This window comes from Littorina saxatilis, linkage group LG1, assembly GCF_037325665.1.
Source record: "Littorina saxatilis isolate snail1 linkage group LG1, US_GU_Lsax_2.0, whole genome shotgun sequence".
Lineage (NCBI taxonomy): Eukaryota > Metazoa > Mollusca > Gastropoda > Littorinimorpha > Littorinidae > Littorina > Littorina saxatilis.
This window is the reverse complement of record NC_090245.1, coordinates 46,783,625-46,804,389: the sequence shown is the minus strand read 5'-3', so window position 1 is coordinate 46,804,389 and position 20,765 is coordinate 46,783,625. Positions and strand designations below refer to the sequence as shown.

The window sequence follows — 20,765 nt, the reverse complement described above, 5'->3', positions numbered from 1 at the left end:
ATGCGTCTCTCGTGGATTGTGGTCTTTAACACCCCCCCCCCCCACTCTCTCTCTCTCTCTCTCTCTCTCTCTCTCTCTCTCTCTCTCTCTCTCTCTCTCTCTCTCTCTCTCTCTCAAGGACGGATTGGAAGAAAAGGCGTAGCCTTAAATCTTAATCCTTGTTAAATAAAGTTCAATTCAATTCTCTCTCTCATTATTATATTCTCTCTCTCTCTCTCTCTCTCTCTCTCTCTCTCTCTCTCTCTCTCTCTCTCTCTCTCTCTTTCTTTTTGAAAAGAAAAGCAATGGAATTAGGTTACTTGTGTACATTACTGATTCTTTGACTTTTAACATACATGAACATACATGAACATACACATACAGTGGTGCTTTTCATTCCCTATCGGGAATTCTTCCCTTCAAATTGCCCAGTTCTGGTGGGCACTGAAAACAATCTGAAATCAATATATGTTATATTACTTCATTAGCTTAATTAGGAACGTCACACAACCAACGTTATTGGCGAGGCATAGGATCTGTTTTAATTAAAGGCACAGTGCAGCTCACAGCCTTCGTTTTGCGTTTTTGTTGCAGCTGAGTGCATTTACAGTTCAAAAATCCTCCTATGGTAGTAAAACAAACCCAAAACGACCCAACGACAACATAGATCTGTGAAGCTCAACAGTTTCTTGTTCACGCGGGTGCATAAATTAACCTAGTTATTACGTGGTGTTTGGTCGGAGTTCGATTCGATTGAGTGATTCCGGCCTCCATTTTGTTTTACACAAACTCATGATGACGTCTGACATAGTTTGCTAGTGACGTGTCTTTTTGTGCATGATGTGGTGATCTACCTGATCTAAATTTAGATCCAAAAATAGGTCAAGACCAACCGGGTCCGAGTACGAAATTAATTCGTAAAAAAATCGCAGTTCTTGACTCTTTGGGTGCAAGTCAATGAAACTTGGTAGTTCTTCTAACGGATAGCTGCCTGAGGTATGACTAAAAGCCCCAGGGGCTCCGTGCACCTGGATTTGACAAGTTCAGTACCTTTAATTTAACAGTGACATAGAGAGTGAGGCCTGGAGAGAGATCTTTACTAATTCAATGCATACCTTTTGTCTTTTTCCCTATCATACTCTATTCTATTCTCAACATCACTACTGATCAGGTTAGCTGAAGACATACACAAGGCGCTACCGGTCAATAGAGCGCAGGGGTCAAAGTTAAAAAAAAGTTTGGCCTTGAAGCCCCAAAAGTACGATACATTCCACTGCTGTTTGTTTATTTGTATTTTTCGTTTGTGTATGATTAGGCAACACACACAAATAATGATAATGTGTTTGTTTCCGATGACTAGGCCCAAACCAGTTTGGGGCATTTGCTTTTTTTTTGGTCTTTTTACATTTAGTCAAGTTTTGACTAAATTAACATAGAGGGGGAATCGAGACGAGGGTCGTGGTGTATGTGTGTGTGTGTGTGTGTGTGTGTGTGTGTGTGTGTGTGTGTGTGTGTGTGTGTGTGTGTGTGTGTGTGTGTGTGTGTGTGTGTGTGTGTGTGTGTGTGTCTGTGCGTGTGTGTGTGTGTAGAGCGATTCAGACTAAACTACTGGACCGATCTTTATGAAATTTGACATGAGAGTTTCTGGGAATGATATCCCCGGACATTTTTTTAATTTTTTTTCGATAAATGTCTTTGATGACGTCATATCCGGCTTTTGGTAAAAGTTGAATCGGCACTGTCACGCCCTCAATTTTCAATCAAATTGATTGAAATTTTGGCCAAGCAATCTTCGACGAAGGCCGGACTTCGGTATTGCATTTCAGCTTGGTGGCTTAAAAATTAATTAATGACTTTGGTCATTAAAAATCTGAAAATTGTAAAAAAAAAAATGTTTTTTATAAAACGATCCAAATTTACGTTCATCTTATTCTTCATCATTTTCTGATTCCAAAAACATATAAATATGTTATATTTGGATTAAAAACAAGCTCTGAAAATTTAAAAAAAAATTTAAATTATGATCAAAATTAAATTTTCGAAATCAATTTAAACACACTTTCATCTTATTCTTTGTCGGTTTCTGATTCCAAAAACATATAGATATGATATGTTTGCATTAAAAACACGCTCAGAAAGTTAAAACGAAGAGAAGTACAGTAAAGCGTGCTATGAAGCACAGCGCAACCGCTACCGCGCCAAACAGGCTCGTCACTTTCACTGCCTTTTGCACTAGCGGCGGACTACGTTCAGTTTCATTCTGTGAGTTCCACAGCTTGACTAAATGTAGTAATTTCGCCATACGCGACTTGTTTACATTTAGTCAAGTTTTGACTAAATGTTTTAACATAGAGGGGGAATCGAGACGAGGGTCATGGTGTATGTGTGTGTGTGTGTGTGTGTGTGTGTGTGTGTGTGTGCGTGTGTGTGTGTGTAGAGCGATTCAGAGTAAACTACTGGACCGATCTTTATGAAATTTGACGTGAGAGTTCCTGGGTATGATAATCCCGGACTTTTTTTCTTTTTTGCGATAAATGTCTTTGATGACGTCATATCCGGCTTTTTGTAAAAGTTGAGGCGGCACTGTCACATCCTCATTTTTTAATCAAATTGATTGAAATTTTGGCCAAGCAATCTTCGACGAAGGCCGGACTTCGGTAGTGCATTTCAGCTTGGTGGCTTAAAAATTAATTAATGACTTTGGTCATTAAAAATCTGAAAATTGTAAAAAAAAAAAAGTTTTTTATAAAACGATCCAAATTTACGTTCATCTTATTCTTCATCATTTTCTGATTCCAAAAACATATAAATATGTTATATTTGGATTAAAAACAAGCTCTGAAAATTTAAAAAAAATTAAATTTATGATCAAAATTAAATTTTCGAAATCAATTTAAAAACATTTTCATCTTATTCCTTGTCGGTTCCTGATTCCAAAAACATATAGATATGATATGTTTGGATTAAAAACACGCTCAGAAAGTTAAAACGAAGAGAGGTACAGTAAAGCGTGCTATGAAGCACAGCGCAATCGCTACCGCGCCAAACAGGTTCGTCACTTTCACTGCCTTTTGCACTTGCGGCGGACTACGTTCAATTTCATTCTGTGAGTTCCACAGCTTGACTAAATGTAGTAATTTCGCCTTACGCGACTTGTTTACATTTTATTGAAGTTTGTTTTTCGTGTGAACTCTTTTCCCTGGATGTTAAAAAAGAGTTACCTTCCTTGCAAAGTCTCCAAAATCGAGTTTTGTCATTTTTAATACCACTATTTTTTTTGTTTAAGTTCTAGGGTTGGGGAGGAGGGGGGGGGTAGGTTGTTTGGGGAATTAGCAACAAGGAACTTTTGTGTTGTTTTGGCCTTAATGGACCAAATACTCATGTGCTCAAAGAGTATGACGTGGCTCTGTATATTTTTCAGACGAACTAAGCGCGATGCCATGCTGGGAGGGGAGCAGGAGGGAAGGAAACCGATGCTCTCTGATGAAGAACACAGGAACAGGATTCCCACTCTCAAGGTCGTGACTGAAGGTCAGATGACTCCCATGGTTTTCATTGTTTAACCTTTGACCCCATGCAGCTTCTGTTATGAAATGTTCTGCATCTATGTACATGTACAATGTGTGTGTGTGTATGTGTGTGTGTGTGCATGCATGTGCGCGAGTGTGTGTGTGTGTGTGTGTGTGCTTGTGAGTGCAGTTTTTGCTATATTTCTAATCATCGTTTCATTACCATGCTCCATTACATTATGACAGAAGGGGCAAAACTGAATATATAACAAAATGAGAACCGACTTACAGGTTCCTCTGCACTTCATAACTTGCAAATCAAACAGTATACTAACCATACTAGGCATGCAGAGCTCTAAAATGTAAAATTGCTTTTCTGGAGGTGCCAGGCTAACACTAGAGATTATAACAACATTGCTGTTCCTGTTTCAGGCAAGGCACTATCCGTGAAGTCCATCGAAAAGAATCTCATGATAAATGCAGATGCTCACTTCACCACAGACTATGAGACAGAAAATTTGGTGGTCCGACGTGGAATGCCCTTTGACCTCACTGTGACCTTCGACCGAAATATCAATGAAGAGGGGGACACTATTACTCTGCAGTTCTCTGTTGGTAGGTTGGATGTTTACCACATGATTGTTATGAACAATCTTTTTGTCCTTCGTTCCCCACCGTGGTTTGGGGGGGGGGGGGGGGGGGGATTTTGCTGGTTTCACTTGCTTTCATTTCATCGTATTTGTACTGGACAGGCTCTGCAGTACAGTGGAATCCCCCTTTGAAGGCCTAAAATACTCTGAGAAAATGAGGCTTTGATAAGGAAGGAGTCTTAAAATGGAGACAAATTTACAGAGGTAAACAGAAAATCTTAAAAATGTAGGTACATGTATTCAAAAGGGCGAAGTCTAAATATGGGGGGGGGGGGGGTTGCGTTGGATTCAGGTTTTTTTGCTGAAAAGGACACATTTTCATCAATAAACCTGTGTGTGTTTAACTTGCAGGTGCCAGGCCCCAGGAAAGCAAGGGAACTCTGGTCCGTCTCAAGCTGGACGTCAAGAACAAGACTCAGGTGACGTCCCTCAGGAGTCAGTGGTCTGCCTCCGTCACCAGCATCACGTCAGTTCACACTTTTTCATGCTCTTGTTGTTTTGTGTACAGTGGAACCCCTCTCTCCAGTCCCCCCAATTTAAGACTTCTTCCTTTTTAAGACCTTCCTTTTTCAGATGTTTTGTTCATAACCTCTGTAGATTAACCTCCTTTTTAAGACTCCCTCCTTTTTAAGACTCCCTCCTTTTTAAGACTCCCTCCTTTTTAAGACCTGATTTTCTCAGATTTTTGGAGGTCTTAAATGAGGGGTTCCACTGTATTATTATACGTCACTTGTCTTTTTCAACAAACTATAACATTTTACAGGGATCGAGAGAGTCGTTGGTCTCTGCATATGAAACATGAGATCTGTGTCAAATATCATATTTTGATCAAAAATAGATAATAAATAACCATTCATGTATTAATCCATTTTTGTTGGAATTCCTGTTATTTTTTACGATTGAATGCACACCAACATGCACTCATGTGTTGTCTTGGCCAGCCGCCTAAACATGAGTTTTTATATTTAGTCAAGTTTTGACTAAATATTTTAACATCGAGGGGGAATCGAAACGAGGGTCGTGGTGTATGTGCGTGTGTCTGTCTGTCTGTCTGTCTGTGTGTGTGTGTAGAGCGATTCAGACTAAACTACTGGATCGATCTTTATGAAATTTGACATGAGAGTTCCTGGGTATGAAATCCCCGAACGTTTTTTTCATTTTTTTGATAAATGTCTTTGATGACGTCATATCCGGCTTTTCGTGAAAGTTGAGGCGGCACTGTCACGCCCTCATTTTTCAACCAAATTGGTTGAAATTTTGGTCAAGTAATCTTCGACGAAGCCCGGACTTCGGTATTGCATTTCAGCTTGGTGGCTTAAAAATTAATTAATGACTTTGGTCATTAAAAATCTGAAAATTGTAAAAAAAAATAAAAATTTATAAAACGATCCAAATTTACGTTCATCTTATTCTCCATCATTTTCTGATTCCAAAAACATATAAATATGTTATATTTGGATTAAAAACAAGCTCTGAAAATTAAATATATAAAAATTTATATCAAAATTAAATTGTCGAAATCAATTTAAAAACACTTTCATCTTATTCCTTGTCGGTTCCTGATTCCAAAAACATATAGATATGATATGTTTGGATTAAAAACACGCTCAGAAAGTTAAAACAAAGAGAGGTACAGAAAAGCGTGCTATCCTTCTTAGCGCAACTACTACCCCGCGCGCTCTTCTTGTCAATTTCACTGCCTTTGCCATGAGCGGTGGACTGACGATGCTACGAGTATACGGTCTTGCTGAAAAATGGCATTGCGTTCATTTTCATTCTGTGAGTTCGACAGCTACTTGACTAAATATTGTATTTTCGCCTTACGCGACTTGTTTTTTTTATATCAGACTATTCCATTTAATTTTTTGTTGTAATTATTTGATTGTCTTTAAGCAACATCAGGGGGAATATTCCCTTTTTTTTGCTGAGGGGTGTAAGCTGTTACTTGCACAGTCAAAAGGGAGTTTTTTTCAAGTGAGCTTTTCAAGTTCTGCTTTGCCGTCTGTAAATTAGTAATACTGTTGTGGGATCAGCGCTGACGTGCTGAAAGTGGCGGTGTGTCCCCCGGCCAATGGCATCATCGGCAAGTACCAGCTGTTCGTGGAGACCCACCTGACCGGCAATGACGAGAAAGGACTGTGTCGCTACGAGTGGGAAGACCAGGACATCGTCGTCATCTTCAACCCATGGTGTTCAGGTAAAAAAAAAATCTTTTTAATTTCATTCACTCTATTATCCCAATGCTGGAAAAATTTGGGTCGCTTCCTCCCAGTGGAAAGCTAGCAGCAACAAGAGTCGCGCTACCCAGGTGGTGCGTGTTTAGGTGTAATCAGCCACCTGCACTTATGGCAAAATGACCGAGGTCTTTTACGTGCCACTGTGGTGACACGGGGGTGGGACACAGTGTCTGAGTGAGCACATGAAGTTGACTCATTTCCGTCACTGGCGGGATTTAAACTTGTGAACTTATAATCACAATTCCAGTGCTCTACTAACTGAGCTACTTGGCCCCGTGACTAGCAAATAAATATTGCAGTTTCACAAAAGCTGTTGTGATGGCTTATTTCGACCCAATTCAAATGCACTGAGCCAGTAATTAACAAGTCGCGTAAGGCGAAAATACAATATTTAGTCAAGTAGCTGTCGAACTCACAGAATGAAACTGAACGCAATGCCATTTTTCAGCAAGACCGTATACTCGTAGCATCGTCAGTCCACCGCTCATGGCAAAGGCAGTGAAATTGACAAGAAGAGCAGGGTAGTAGTTGCGCTAAGAAAGATAGCACGCTTTTCTGTCCCTCTCTTTGTTTTAACTTTCTGAGCGTGTTTTTAATCCAAACATATCATATCTATATGTTTTTGGAATCAGGAACCGACAAGGAATAAGATGAAAGTGTTTTTAAATTGATTTGGACAATTTAATTTTGATAATAATTTTTATATATTTAATTTTCCGAGCTTGTTTTTAATCCGAATATAACATATTTATATGTTTTTGGAATCAGAAAATGATGGAGAATAAGATAAACGTAAATTTGGATCGTTTTATAAATTTTTATTTTTTTTTACAATTTTCAGATTTTTAATGACCAAAGTCATTAATTAATTTTTAAGCCACCAAGCTGAAATGCAATACCGAAGTCCGGGCTTCGTCGAAGATTACTTGACCAAAATTTCAACCATTTTGGTTGAAAAATGAGGGCGTGACAGTGCCGCCTCAACTTTCACGAAAAGCCGGATATGACGTCATCAAAGACATTTATCAAAAAAATGAAAAAAACGTTCGGGGATTTCATACCCAGGAACTCTCATGTCAAATTTCATAAAGATCGGTCCAGTAGTTTAGTCTGAATCGCTCTACACACACACACACACACACACACACACACACACACACGCACAGACAGACAGACACACATACACCACGACCCTCGTCTCGATTCCCCCTCGATGTTAAAATATTTAGTCAAAACTTGACTAAATATAAAAAAGCATCAGATGTGTCAAAACTGAACTTTCAGACATTCGACCGACCTGAGGTCAGAAAAATGCGTCAGATAAAAAAAGTATGCGTAAATGACCGAAGACTGACCGAGGCCTGGGAACAACTGTACACTGGTGAATATCTACTCTGTTCTCTACAAAAGAAAGGTGTGTGAATATTAGTGTTGTAAATATATAAGAGTGGGAAGCACAACACAGTCAAATGTAATGTGGTCTTCGTGTGACAGTAGTCACGACATCTCATGGTCTTGATCTGCCGACAGGGCATACAAATGTCCCGTTGGATTATGCAGCGTTAAAGAGAGTACATGAATGTAACTACTGTTGTGGTATTACTCTGATGGACGCTGCATGCATATATATGTCAGTCGTGATGACATCTTACGTTTCTGTGATTTCAGACGATGTTGTGTTTATGCAAGACGAGAAGGAACGAGAAGAATACGTGCTGAATGAACGCGGACGTATCTGGGTGGGGTCCAGCAGGAGTAACACTGGCAGACCTTGGAACTATGGACAGGTCAGTGTTACATGTGTTCAAAACAACAGGTAGAGTCAGTGTTACATGTGTTCAAAACAACAGGTAGAGTCAGTGTTACATGTGTTCGAAACAACAGGTGGAGTCAGTGTTACATGTGTTCAAAACAACAGGTAGAGTCAGTGTTACATGTGTTCAAAACAACAGGTGGAGTCAGTGTTACATGTGTTCAAAACGACAGGTAGAGTCAGTGTTACATGTGTTCAAAACAACAGGTAGAGTCAGTGTTATATGTGTTCAAAACGACAGGTAGAGTCAGTGTTACATGTGTTCAAAACGACAGGTAGAGTCAGTGTTACATGTGTTCAAAACAACAGGTAGAGTCATTGTTACATGTGTTCAAAACACCAGGTAGAGTCAGTGTTACATGTGTTCAAAACACCAGGTAGAGTCAGTGTTACATGTGTTCAAAACAACAGGTAGAGTCATTGTTACATGTGTTCAAAACACCAGGTAGAGTCAGTGTTACATGTATTCAAAACAACAGGTAGAGTCAGTGTTACATGTGTTCAAAACGACAGGTGTGAGTCAGTGTTACATGTGTTCAAAACAACAGGTAGAGTCAGTGTTACATCTGTTCAAAATAAACATGTAGAGTCAATGTTACATGTGTTCGAAACGACAGGTAGAGTCAGTGTTACATCTGTTCAAAATAAACATGTGGAGTCAATGTTACATGTGTTCAAAACAACAGGTTAGAGTCAGTGTTACATGTGTTCAAAACAACAGGTAGAGTCAGTGTTACATGTGTTCAAAACAACAGGTAGAGTCAGTGTTACATGTGTTCAAAACAACAGGTAGAGTCAATGTTACATGTGTTCAAAACAACTGGTAGAGTCAGTGTTACATGTGTTCAAAACAACAGGTAGAGTCAGTGATACATTTGTTCAAAAGAACAGGTACAGTCAGTGTTACATCTGTTCAAAACAGGTAGAGTCCGTGTTACATGTGGTCAAAACGACAGGTAGAGTCAGTGTTACATGTGGTCAAAACAACAGGTAGAGTCAGTGTTACATGTGTTCAAAACAACAGGTAGAGTCAGTGTTACATGTGTTCAAAACAACAGGTAGAGTCAGTGTTACATGTGTTCAAAACAACAGGTAGAGTCAGTGTTACGAGTGGCTGAGTGGTAACGCACTTGCGCTCGGAAGCGAGAGGTTGCGAGTTCGACCCTGGGTCAGGGCGTTAGTAATTTTCTCCCCCCTTTCCTAACCTAGGTGGTGGGTTCAAGTGCTAGTCTTTCGGATGAGACGAAAAACCGAGGTCCCTTCGGCTTCGTGTACACTACATTGGGGTGTGCACATTAAAGATCCCACGATTGACAAAAGGGTCTTTCCTGGCATAAGTGTATAGGCATAGATAAAAAATGTCCACCAAAATACCCGTGTGACTTGGAATAATAGGCCGTGAAAAGTAGGATATGCGCCGAAATGGCTGCGATCTGCTGGTCGATGTGAATGCGTGATTTATTGTGTAAAAAAATTCCATCTCACACGGCATAAATAGATCCCTGCGCCTTGAGTCCGAGTCTGGAGATACGCGCGCGATATAAGACTTCATATATGTTACATGTGTTCAAAACGACAGTTAGAGTCAGTGTTACATGTGTTCAAAACAACAGGTAGAGTAGGTGTTACATGTGTTCAAAACAACAGGTAGAGTAGGTGTTACATGTGTTCAAAACAGCAGGTAGAGTCAGTGTTACATGTGTTCAAAACAACAGGTAGAGTCAGTGTTACATGTGTGGGATGACATGCATGAGCTGGCGAGTTTGGGTGCGTGTATGTGTGTGTGAGTGTGTGTGTGTGTGTGTGTGTGTGTGTGTGTGTGTGTGTGTGTGTGTGTGTGTGTGTGTGTGTGTGTGCAATTGTGTAAGTGTGAATGTCATGATGTGTATTAGTGCTGAAATCATCAGTCTTAGCAGATCTAGCAAGCGTTTGTTTCAATCTCTGTTCAGTTTGATAACCCGTGCCTTGATGCTGCGCTGCATCTGTTGGACAAAGCTGAGCTGGCAGAACCAGCTCGGAGGGGCCCCATCTCTGTGGTCAGGGCTATTTCTGCATTGGTGAGTTGCTATGAAGAAGGTTACATTTAGAGAAGGTGGCATCAACAGACACTGCATGGTGTTTGAACATTATCCCTGCACAGATGAAGCTTCATTTGCTTTCTTGCTAATCCAGTTCTACTCTGTCAAAAAACAATAAAGTGTGTGGAAGGCACGTGGACAGAAAAATATCCCAAGAGCCCCAAAGTCCTGTTTAACCCTCACAGTCCAACAGTAACAATAGTCCAGGGTCTGCATGGTACTGTTTTCTTTTTTACAGGCCAACAGCAATGATGACAATGGAGTACTGGAGGGTCGGTGGACAGAAAAATACCCCAAGAGCTCCACAGCACCCTGGGCGTGGACCGGAAGCGTCAAGATCCTGGAGCAGTTCATGGCCACAGACAAACCCGTCAAGTACGGACAGTGCTGGGTCTTTTCTGGGCTTGTCACCACATGTGAGTTCTGTTTTTATCTTTGTTAACGTTGGTTGAACACTCGCTAACACTCTGGAAGACTTCACAGCAATAAACGGTTCCAGAGATGGGCTTGTCACCACATGTGAGTTCTGTTTTTATCTTTGTTAACGTTGGTTGAACACTCGCTAACACTCTGGAAGACTTCACAGCAATAAACGGTTCCAGAGATGGGCTTTTCACTACATGTGAGTTCTGTAGATGTTGCCATGATGTGAGTTCTTGACATGCTTAGTTTGTCTACCCTCCTTGATCATTCCTTTGATTTATGATTGTAAATAGTATACGAAAACCGATACATACACAGCCTGGCCCTTACAAATATTTTTCTAATTCTTGGTCAGTTCATCGGAAATAAGCATTTAAAGTAATGAAATGAATTTTACGTGACGCCATTACTCAATCATGTCGTCTTCTTAAATTTTCTTTTCGTCAGAAATTTTAATTTAGAAGAGAGGGCCAAGAACAAACATCTTGGTGCTTTTAATTAGTGTCTTTTGTCATTAAAAAAAATTGTAGCTGCACCTATATGTATTTTTCAACTTGTAGAGAAAGAAGTAAGATATAAATATTGTCTGTTTTCAGTGCTGCGTGCGTTGGGCATACCCACGAGGTCAGTGACCAACTTTGAGTCGGCTCATGATTGTGACTCTACCATGACCATCGACTCACACTTTGACGAGGACGACGAACCCATCCCTGAACTCAACGACTCCGTCTGGTGAGTCGCTGTGGCTGCTACATGTGCAAACAATGATATGAGCACGGAAAGGAACATGCATGATATTTCAATAGACGATGTTTGCTTATGCAGTTCTACTCGGTCAAAAAACATTAACTTTAGTAACAAGTTGCAAGTAGCCGCTGGCTGTGCAGAATAGTTCGGAAATAACTCTGTTGGATTTGTATGGGTAATGAAAGAGTGAATGCCCTTGCTTTTAGTGAGACAAACAATCTACACATGTTTTCTGTACACGTGTTTCAGACACAACCCCTAGCCTATAATGTCACAAGAGAAGATGTGACTTTCCCACCATTATAGGCCAGTCACTAGTGAGGGGTGTATCTGAAATGAGCACGTGTAGAAAGCTTGCCTCACTAAAAGCAAAAGTATTCACTCTTTCACAACCCATACAGACGTGAGTTATATCCGGAGTTCATCTATTGGCAGCAGGCCTTGAATGCAGAAAAGTGTGATAAATGGAGGGGAGTGTGAGGATGTGCATTGTTAAGCTGTTCTTTTTCTACCCTACAACTTTTTTTCTGGTTTCTTACATTTAAAAATTGTATGTCAACATCAGTATAAATACATGTAGTGCATCAGTTTTTGTTGTTGTTTTGTCTCTTTGCCTGTTTGTTTACTTGCTTGAGCATTCAAAAGTTTAAAGATGCAAGTCCATTTCACTCTGTGCTTTTCTGCATTTTACCCAGAGGTTGTTGTCTTGTGTTATTTAGGAACTTTCACGTGTGGAACGAATCCTTTTTCCGTCGTCTGGATCTACCTGATGGTTATGACGGCTGGCAGGCCCATGATGCAACACCACAAGAACTCAGTGAAGGTCAGGGGAGACAATGTGTTGTATTGTTAAGTTATTCCACACTATGCTTTTCCATCTGTAAACTAGAAGGTGTGTTTATTCGCGATAATCACCTGGCAACCACAGGTTATTCACCTAGCAACTGCAGCCTGAATCCTTGGTAGCTCATGGGTTGATCAGCAATATGTGAGGACTGCATTTTAGCAACTGAAAAGTTCTGAACACTCTGCTCTGATGATACATCTATAGTGCAGACAACTTAGGAGCTTGGGTCAGTAATGCATTGACTCTTTGGCACAGTGGTACCTGCCATGTGTGGCCCCTCCGATGAGAGGACACCTCCCTTAACACTTCCTACCCCACCTATGTTGACCAAGTTTTTTTTAGCCGAGACCAGCTGTGCTGCAGCAGGTCACTCAGAATTGTAGTAACTGTGTAGTAACTGTGTATCAACACACTGGAATGCAGGCGTTAGATGGACGTTACAGGAAGCGACTGACGCTAACAGTCTGAGCGGATGTATCCGTACCTGGTCAGATAGAGCCATATTATGAGTGGGTACGGATATATCCGCACCTGGGAGACAATGAGTTAAAAGGACACCTTATGTTGTACCTTTTTCTATTATATCTTCCAAAATATACCTGTCATGACAGGCCACCTGCAATGTAGGGACACTTTTGGCTGGTACCACTGAATCAAGATGGCTAGAGTAGTTTCAGTGGTGTGTTTGTTTGTGGACTTTCAGTCATTTTCTTGAAATATGGACACGGTTGACTGTACTGTGTGCAGGTGTGATGCGCTGTGGCCCAGCCCCGCTCAGGGCCATCAAGGAAGGTCACGTGTACCTCAACTACGACATCCCCTTCATCTTCAGTGAGGTCAACGGTGATAAGGTTCACTGGAAGGTAACTACACGCAGAGGACTTTATTATAAAAATCATAAACTGTCTGTTTTACTTTTAGAATGCAGGGCTCTATCTTTTGTGTTTGATTCCATTTTTGAATTGTCAATGTTTTATTATTCACTCGACTGTATGTTTTACTTTTAGATTAGTTTCAATGTTCTCTGTTTGGTTCCGTTCTTGTATTTTCCACACCCAATTTAGGACTCCATCCCTTTTCAGACCCTGCTTTCTTAGACTCGCTGTCCATAACCTCTGTAGATTCACCCCCATTTTAAGAATCTCTCCTTTTCAGACCCTGCTTTCTTAGACTCGCTGTCCATAACCTCTGTAGATTCACCCCCATTTTAAGAATCTCTCCTTTTCAGACCTTAGCAATTTTCTCCCCCCTTTCCTAACCTAGGTGCTGGGTTCAAGTGCTAGTCTTTCGGATGAGACGAAAAACCAAGGTCCCTTCGTGTACACTACATTGGGGTGTGCACGTTAAAGATCCCACGATTGACAAAAGGGTCTTTCCTGGCAAAATTGTATAGGCATAGATAAAAAATGTCCACCAAAATACCCGTGTGACTTGGAATAATAGGCCGTGAAAAGTAGGATATGCGCCGAAATGGCTGCGATCTGCTGGTCGATGTGAATGCGTGATGTACATGTATTGTGTAAAAAATTCCATCTCACACGGCATAAATAGATCCCTGCGCCTTGAGTCCGAGTCTGGAGATACGCGCGCGATATAAGACTTCATAAAATAATATAATAATAATAAGACCTGATCAGATTTTTGGAGGTCTTAAAAGGGGGCTTCCACTGTAGTGAATCAAAACTGAAAGGTATCCGTTGCGACATTTTCTAAAAACCCTTTTTTTCTTCATTTCAGCGAAACAAGGAAGGCGATACGGAGGTGGCCTACCTTGATCCACATGCTGTGGGCAAACAGATCAGCACCAAGAGCGTTGGATCCAGCTACCTCAATGACATCACCCATCAGTACAAACACCCTGAGGGTAAGCAGTCTTGTTTTGTTTAATGTTTTTTTTTAATCAGGTGATTAGGTGAAAGTAAGGACATTCTGTTGCATTAGAACAAGTTTGTTCAGATTTTTGAGAATCTTTTCTTCAAAAGAAAATAAAGAAAAATCAAAAAGGTTTAGCCTTTTGAACTTGCAAACTTTTCCAAATGCAGCAGAACGTCCCTCCTTTCATTTCACCTGATAATTTTCTTGAACTAGGAAGGGTCATTTATTGAAGTTTAATATCGATCCTTATACAATTCAAAACAATCACAGTGACTTTGAAACTGTGGCAGTCTTATATCTGGTTTGAAATTGGTGAAGAAAATTTAATTTTTAAGCCCTTATGGGCAGAACTTATTGTGAGATAGGGAAAGCCCCTGCTTTGTATAACCATTGAATTTCTTGCTGATCCTTCTGATTATCTTCTATTCAGGATCACTGGAAGAGCGCAAAGTTGTCGAGTTTGTCAACCGCTTCAGCAAGATCTTCACCGAGAACATCTACAAGAGCGAAACCAAACCTGACATCATATTCAGTGTCAGCCTCCCCTCAGTCAATATCGGTGATGACGTCACTGTGTCAGTGACGATGAAAAACGACAGCAGCAACACTCGAACAGTACAGGGCAGGATGTCGCTTCTGACGAGTTTTTACACCGGTGTCCCTTCCAAGAGACTTCATGGCGATAAATATACGGTTAAACTTGCACCTGGGGAAGGTTAGTGAACTGCTGAGAGAATTTGAATGTGAAAGCAATGAATGGATTCCGGGATGTCATTTCAGTGATGATAATGTATAAGGTATTCTTTCAATCATTACCTGTTTTGTTTTATTTTTTTGATAATGTATAACGTATTCTTTTAAACATTACAGTTTATTATGGAGGCCTTTTTTCCTTGCCTGCTTCGTTTTGTTTTTTGTTCACTGAGTTTGTCTGATAATTTAGCAGTATCCAACTACTCAACTGCCATCAAGCAGATTGTGTTTAGACTGGATTTGACTTGACGTACATCAATGAATAATATTGGCTGTAATTTTCTGAATAAATCTTAAATGTCATAAAAGCCACTTTGACTGAAAGGTTGGCAATTTCTGTCTCCAGATTTTGTCATCTGTTTTACCAGCAAAAGTGTAGAATTTGTTTAACATGAACACTCTTCTGATGTAGTGTTCACGGCTCCACAGACTCACACACGCAAGTATTCCACATTGCACATACTCAGTCAACGTAGAGGCGTCCATGCTTCTTTATGCTCCACATTCAAGCTACCCCGGATGTACATTACATCATCGTTTCTTTCTACCATAACACACAGATACAGGAACCTCCCTACAAATCTGACAAAATCAGGTCTTAAAAAGGAGGGAGTCTCAAAATGGGGGTAAATTTACACAGGTCATGAATAGAAAGTCTGAGAAAACAAGGTCTTGACAGAGAGGAAGTCTTAAATTAGGGGGTCTTAAAAGGGGGGTTGCACTGTACTACATGTGACAATTTGTGTTTACTCAGAAGAGACTAAGGAGCTGACAGTGACCGGCAAAGACTACCAGACTAAGCTGAACCCTGAGGCCTGTCTCCAGCTGTACGCTGTCTTCAACGTCATCGGCACCAAGCAGTGCTTTGCTGCCACCAAGGACTTCACTCTCTTGAAGCCTGAACTGCAGATCACGGTCAGTGTGGGTGTGGGGGTAGGGGGTGTGTGTATGTGTGTGTGTGTTTGCGTGCACTGTGTGTTTAGATCGTGCATGCGCATGTATGTGCATGTGTATGGGTTTGGTTAGGGTTAGGGTTGCATTTGCTTGTGTTAGTGTGTGTGTGTGTTAGTGTGTGTGTTAGTGTGTGTGTGTGTGTGTGTGTGTGTGTGCAACCGTGCATGCTTGCATACATGCGTGTGTGCGTGCGTATGTTTGAGAACCAATATCGATATGTTTGGATGTAAATAAAGTCGACCAAAACGAATCTACTACACATCTACAGTACACAGAGACTTAGAACAGTAATGCTTTAGAGCTAAGTTCATTGTCCGTACGCTAAGTGCGTGTGTCTGTCGGTCCACTTTAAAGATCATTGGTTAGACTTACCTGTGAATGTCATGTTTTGTTTTGTCATAAGTTAACCGTTCCAATGTTGGCCTAGTGGTAAGGCGTCCGCCCCGTGATCGGGAGGTCGTGGGTTCGAACCACGGCCGGGTCATATCTAAGACTTTAAAATTGGCAATCTAGTGGCTGCTCCGCCTGGTGTCTGGCATTATGGGGTTAGTGCTAGGACTGGTTGGTCCGGTGTCAGAATAATGTGACTGGGTGAGACATGAAGCCTGTGCTGCGACTTCTGTCTTGTGTGTGGCGCACGTTATATGTCAAAGCAGCACCGCCCTGATATGGCCCTTCGTGGTCGGCTGGGTGTTAAACAAACAAACAAACCGTTCCAATTACCATTCTTGTTTTGTGATTATGATGATGCAGGTTCCTGAGGAAATGAAGGTGGGACAGGAGTACGAGGGAACGGTCAGCTTCACCAACCCCCTGCCCATCAACCTGACCAACGGCAGCTTTCACCTTGAGGGAGCCTCCATCTTGGCCTCTGACGTCCATGAATTTGGGTGAGTTGATGATGAGTCGCTTGTTCATTTCAATGCTTGTTATTCTCTCAGGTGCCAGAAGATAGGTTCCGCATAACTATCACTTAATAACTCTTTTGCACATGTATGTTACAGTCTGTCCAAAAATTATTGAGAATTTTGTAGTATTCTCTATCTATCTGAAAACAGTGTTCGATTTGTAAATTATCTCTCTGTGGCTGACGACAGTTGCAAAATAAGGGTTTACTGCAACAAACTTGTGATTTTTGACAACAGTTATGAAATAAAAGTTTGCATAAATATACAATATTTAGCTGAATCTATCTATGCTCCTCTTACAGCAAACCAATCAAGCCAGAAGAAACGGTCACCTACACGTTCAAGCTGAAGCCGCGTCGCTTCGGTCAGCGAGAGATCGAAGCCACCTTCAGCTCTGACCAGCTGAGCGGAGTGGACGGCAGCGCAGAGTTTGAGGTCAAGCGAAACGTCCAGCCCATGGACACCAACGCTTGAGTGATTGGACTGTCAAACAATGATATCCCCCGAATACGGAGTATGGCTCCCTAAATGGCTGGGGGTATAAAACAGTCATACACGTAAAAACCTGTTCGTGCAGAACACAAGTGTATGTGAGAGTTACAGTCCATGAACGCAAAAGTAGAAGGAGAAGAAACAACGATATTTTATGGGAGAAAGGGCGTAGGGGGATGGGTGGTTGTGTGGAAGGGAGGGAGGGAGAATTAAGAAAGGGGTTAGGAGGGGGTTCATCATGTTGAGGTGGAGAGGGGAATGGCATTCATCCTGTTTGTGCCAGTGCCTGAGTTTTGTCACTGGACACAATGACATTCTTCAGGCAAAAATCTGGGTTGGCGGGGAGATAGCTCAGTCAGCAGCAGCTCTGGCTCTGAAACCAGTTTGTCGCTATCCGTGTGGGTTTGACCCCCAAAGGCAGTGAGGGATTTATTTCCCAGAGTAAACTTTGTGCAGACTCTACTTTGTACCTGAACACCCTTGTGTGCATGCATGCGCACGATAAAGATTCCAAGTTCATGGTGAAAGTCTTAGGGCTTGCAACCATGAACAGGGGGAGGGGGTAGGAGATATGCGAGGGTTCCTGCCTCAAAATCCATTGGTTTTTGGTACTCTTATGTTGGCTTGATCGCATGAGTATTCATGTGAGAAAAAGGGGTAAACCTTACCATGTGAGCTGAGATCATGTGCAGATTGTTTCCTTTTTCTTATTTACGACGAAGGCAGCATTAGAAGATCACCTCATCACAGAAATCCACCTTTTCCCTGCGTTAATGGATGTCTGAAATGTGACAGTGAAGCTTGTTATTAAGGGTTGTGACAATTAACTGATATTTAAGCATCATCACTGTCATTGCTTTTGAAATAAATTCTGGCTGTTTAATGCTAAATTATATTGTACTGTGTCTCAAAATCATACAATGATCACTCACCTGCCTCCTTCTTTAAGCCACAAATCAAAATGCATATCAGTTTGCTGGAAAACTTTTCAGAATGGCTCAGGTTTACTGAGGCAGCTGCGTATTATAACTGAATGTTTGTTGGACTTATGCTGTTTTTTCATGGTCAGTAAATTAACAACAGCTCAGCGTGATAAAAAGCAAACTGGCCTGTGTACCTCTTTTGTAAGATAGCTATGTGTTGATACCACTACCAGGCTGGGAACTAGGGGAGAGAGGGTTTCCCGGGTTACGGAAGCCTCTGAACCCTAACCTGGCAAATATACACCCACAATACCCATTCCAAGTGCTAAAATTCAACAGCATCTATGCAACCACCCCCCCCCCCCCCCCCCTCCCTCAGATCCCCCGCCTGGACAGCAAGTGAACCCCTGCCTTATTTTGGAGGCCCCTCCCCTATAATACATTAGGTCCAGCCCTGCATACGGATTAGTTTTAGTTTTACGGTTAATGTATTTTTTACTACATGTATCAGGAGAAGTTTAAATTTTTGCTTTACTCTCAAAACCTGTATCCCCCTGTAAAAACTCTGAGTGATCACGTGCCTGTTTTCAAATACAATGTCCATTTGGGGGTTTAATATTTTGTTTGGTAGTTGTTTCTATGTTTGTTTGTTTCATTTTTTGGTTGTTAGTTGTTTGTTTGTTTCATTCGTTTGCATGTTTTAAGCTTGAGCTCACACTGCCTTAAACTACACATTTATGCAAAACATAAAACTTTCGTATTTCTTCTCAAGTGTCTCACTGGAAAACAAGTGTGTTTTATTGTAGCCTAATGTCAGACGGGCGCTGTGGCATGGTGGTAAGACGTCGGCCTCTTAATCGGAAGGTCGAGGGTTCGAATCCCGGCTGCGGCCGCCTGGTGGGTTAAGTGTGGAGATTTTTCCAATCTCCCAGGTCAACTTATGTGCAGACCTGCTAGTGTCTTATCCCCCTTCGTGTGTACACGCAAGCACAAGACCAAGTGCGCACGGAAAAGATCCTGTAATCCATGTCAGAGTTCGGTGGGTTATAGAAACACGAAAATACCCAGCATGCTTCCTCCGAAAGCGGCGTATGGCTGCCTAAATGGCGGGGTAAAAACGGTCATACACGTAAAATTCCACTCGTGCAAAAAACACGAGTATATGTGGGGGTTTCAGCCCACGAACATAGAAGAAGAAGAAGATTGTAATATGAAACATGTGCCCGTGCTACATGCCTATGTGTGGTAAACAAAACCACTTTCTCACCTTTTACAATCACTTCATTGAATTGCCTAAAAAGAATTACTTGTGCTGAATGCATGTGCTTGCTGGTTTAAAAATAAATATACATATATAATTGCGGTTGAAACATTTGATATTTTGACCTGATTATTACTTTCATGTGCCCCGGGCGGGGATGTAGCTCAGTCGGTAGCGCGCTGGATTTGTATCCAATTGGCCGCTGTCAGTGTGAGTTCGTCCCCACGTTCGGCGAGAGATTTATTTCTTTGTGTGCAGACTCTCCTCGGTGTCCGAACACCCCCGTGTGTACACGCAAGCACAAGACCAAGTGCGCACGAAAAAGATCCTGTAATCCACGTCAGAGTTCGGTGGGTTAAAGAAACACGAAAATACCCAGCATGCTTCCTCCGAAAGCGGCGTATGGCTGCCTAAATGGCAGGGTAAAAACGGTCATACACGTAAAAGCCGTGGGAGTTTCAGCCCATGAACGAACAAACAAACAAACTTTCATGTGCCTGATTATTAAACCATGTTCATCTTTCCATTGAGTCTCACTTGAACTGAACAGCTGCTATCACAATTTGAAATATAATACTCTGGCTTGACCTTTTTTACAGGCTGAATGTTTGGCATCTTGATGTACCATTGCTTTTCATAGGTTATTTTGTATTGGCTGGCAATATCAGCTGTGTTTTCATTATATGTATTCCTCTTGAAAAGTTGTTGCTCAATATGTATGCAGATTATTCAGTCTACAGATTATGTAAAGTAACTGCTGTTTATCCTGGCAGCTCAGCTGAGAAACGGACAGGTTAATAAAGTAACAAGTTACTCAAAAATATATTTGCTCATTTATGTATTTGAATCCGACTCTATTTTCTTTACTAATTATATGCATACCAACCACTGTTTCGTATTCTACAGTATTTCCTTAGTATAGTAAAACACATCTTTATTTACTGTATTTTGTTGACTGTAAACTAACACATGTAAGAATCTCATCATCTCTAAAATACAGTACTATGAATAATGGTTTTCATATTTTCAATTTTTGAATAACATTTTCAATAAACTGCTTCAACTTATTGTACCAGTGTGTGTGTGTGTGTGTGTGTGTGTGTGTGTGTGTGTGTGTGTGAATGCCCTATTCAAGGACAATAATCGTGTGAAATCGTAAGGTCACACATTCTCTTTGTATTCATAGCCTCCCTTAGATCACTCCAGCAGTGGCCTTTTTGGCTTTAGTTTTCCTGAGTGGGCATCTCAAGTAGCCTGATATTTTACCAAATCATCCCATCCCACCCTCTTTATTCCCTCTCCTCCCTAGCTTTCAC

At 41.2% G+C, this 20,765-nt stretch overlaps 1 protein-coding gene across 4 annotated transcripts in view; it reads left to right on the top strand.

The window, feature by feature from the left end:
* The window catches only part of LOC138971510 (protein-glutamine gamma-glutamyltransferase K-like), a 39,324-nt gene extending 18,807 nt beyond the window's left edge, over positions 1–20,517 (top strand). For all 4 annotated transcript variants that reach the window (XM_070344270.1, XM_070344257.1, XM_070344277.1 and 1 more), the window contains exons 3-17: positions 3,401–3,510; positions 3,921–4,103; positions 4,490–4,604; positions 6,172–6,335; positions 8,044–8,162; positions 10,138–10,245; positions 10,505–10,682; positions 11,286–11,421; positions 12,156–12,259; positions 13,031–13,146; positions 14,021–14,147; positions 14,589–14,873; positions 15,666–15,826; positions 16,619–16,755; positions 17,076–20,517. In XM_070344270.1, coding sequence (XP_070200371.1) covers positions 3,401–3,510; positions 3,921–4,103; positions 4,490–4,604; positions 6,172–6,335; positions 8,044–8,162; positions 10,138–10,245; positions 10,505–10,682; positions 11,286–11,421; positions 12,156–12,259; positions 13,031–13,146; positions 14,021–14,147; positions 14,589–14,873; positions 15,666–15,826; positions 16,619–16,755; positions 17,076–17,247 — 2,215 coding nt within the window. In that variant the 3' untranslated portion in view covers positions 17,248–20,517. The remainder of the gene's footprint in view (positions 1–3,400; positions 3,511–3,920; positions 4,104–4,489; positions 4,605–6,171; positions 6,336–8,043; positions 8,163–10,137; positions 10,246–10,504; positions 10,683–11,285; positions 11,422–12,155; positions 12,260–13,030; positions 13,147–14,020; positions 14,148–14,588; positions 14,874–15,665; positions 15,827–16,618; positions 16,756–17,075) is intronic.
* Positions 20,518–20,765: the final 248 nt, after the last annotated feature.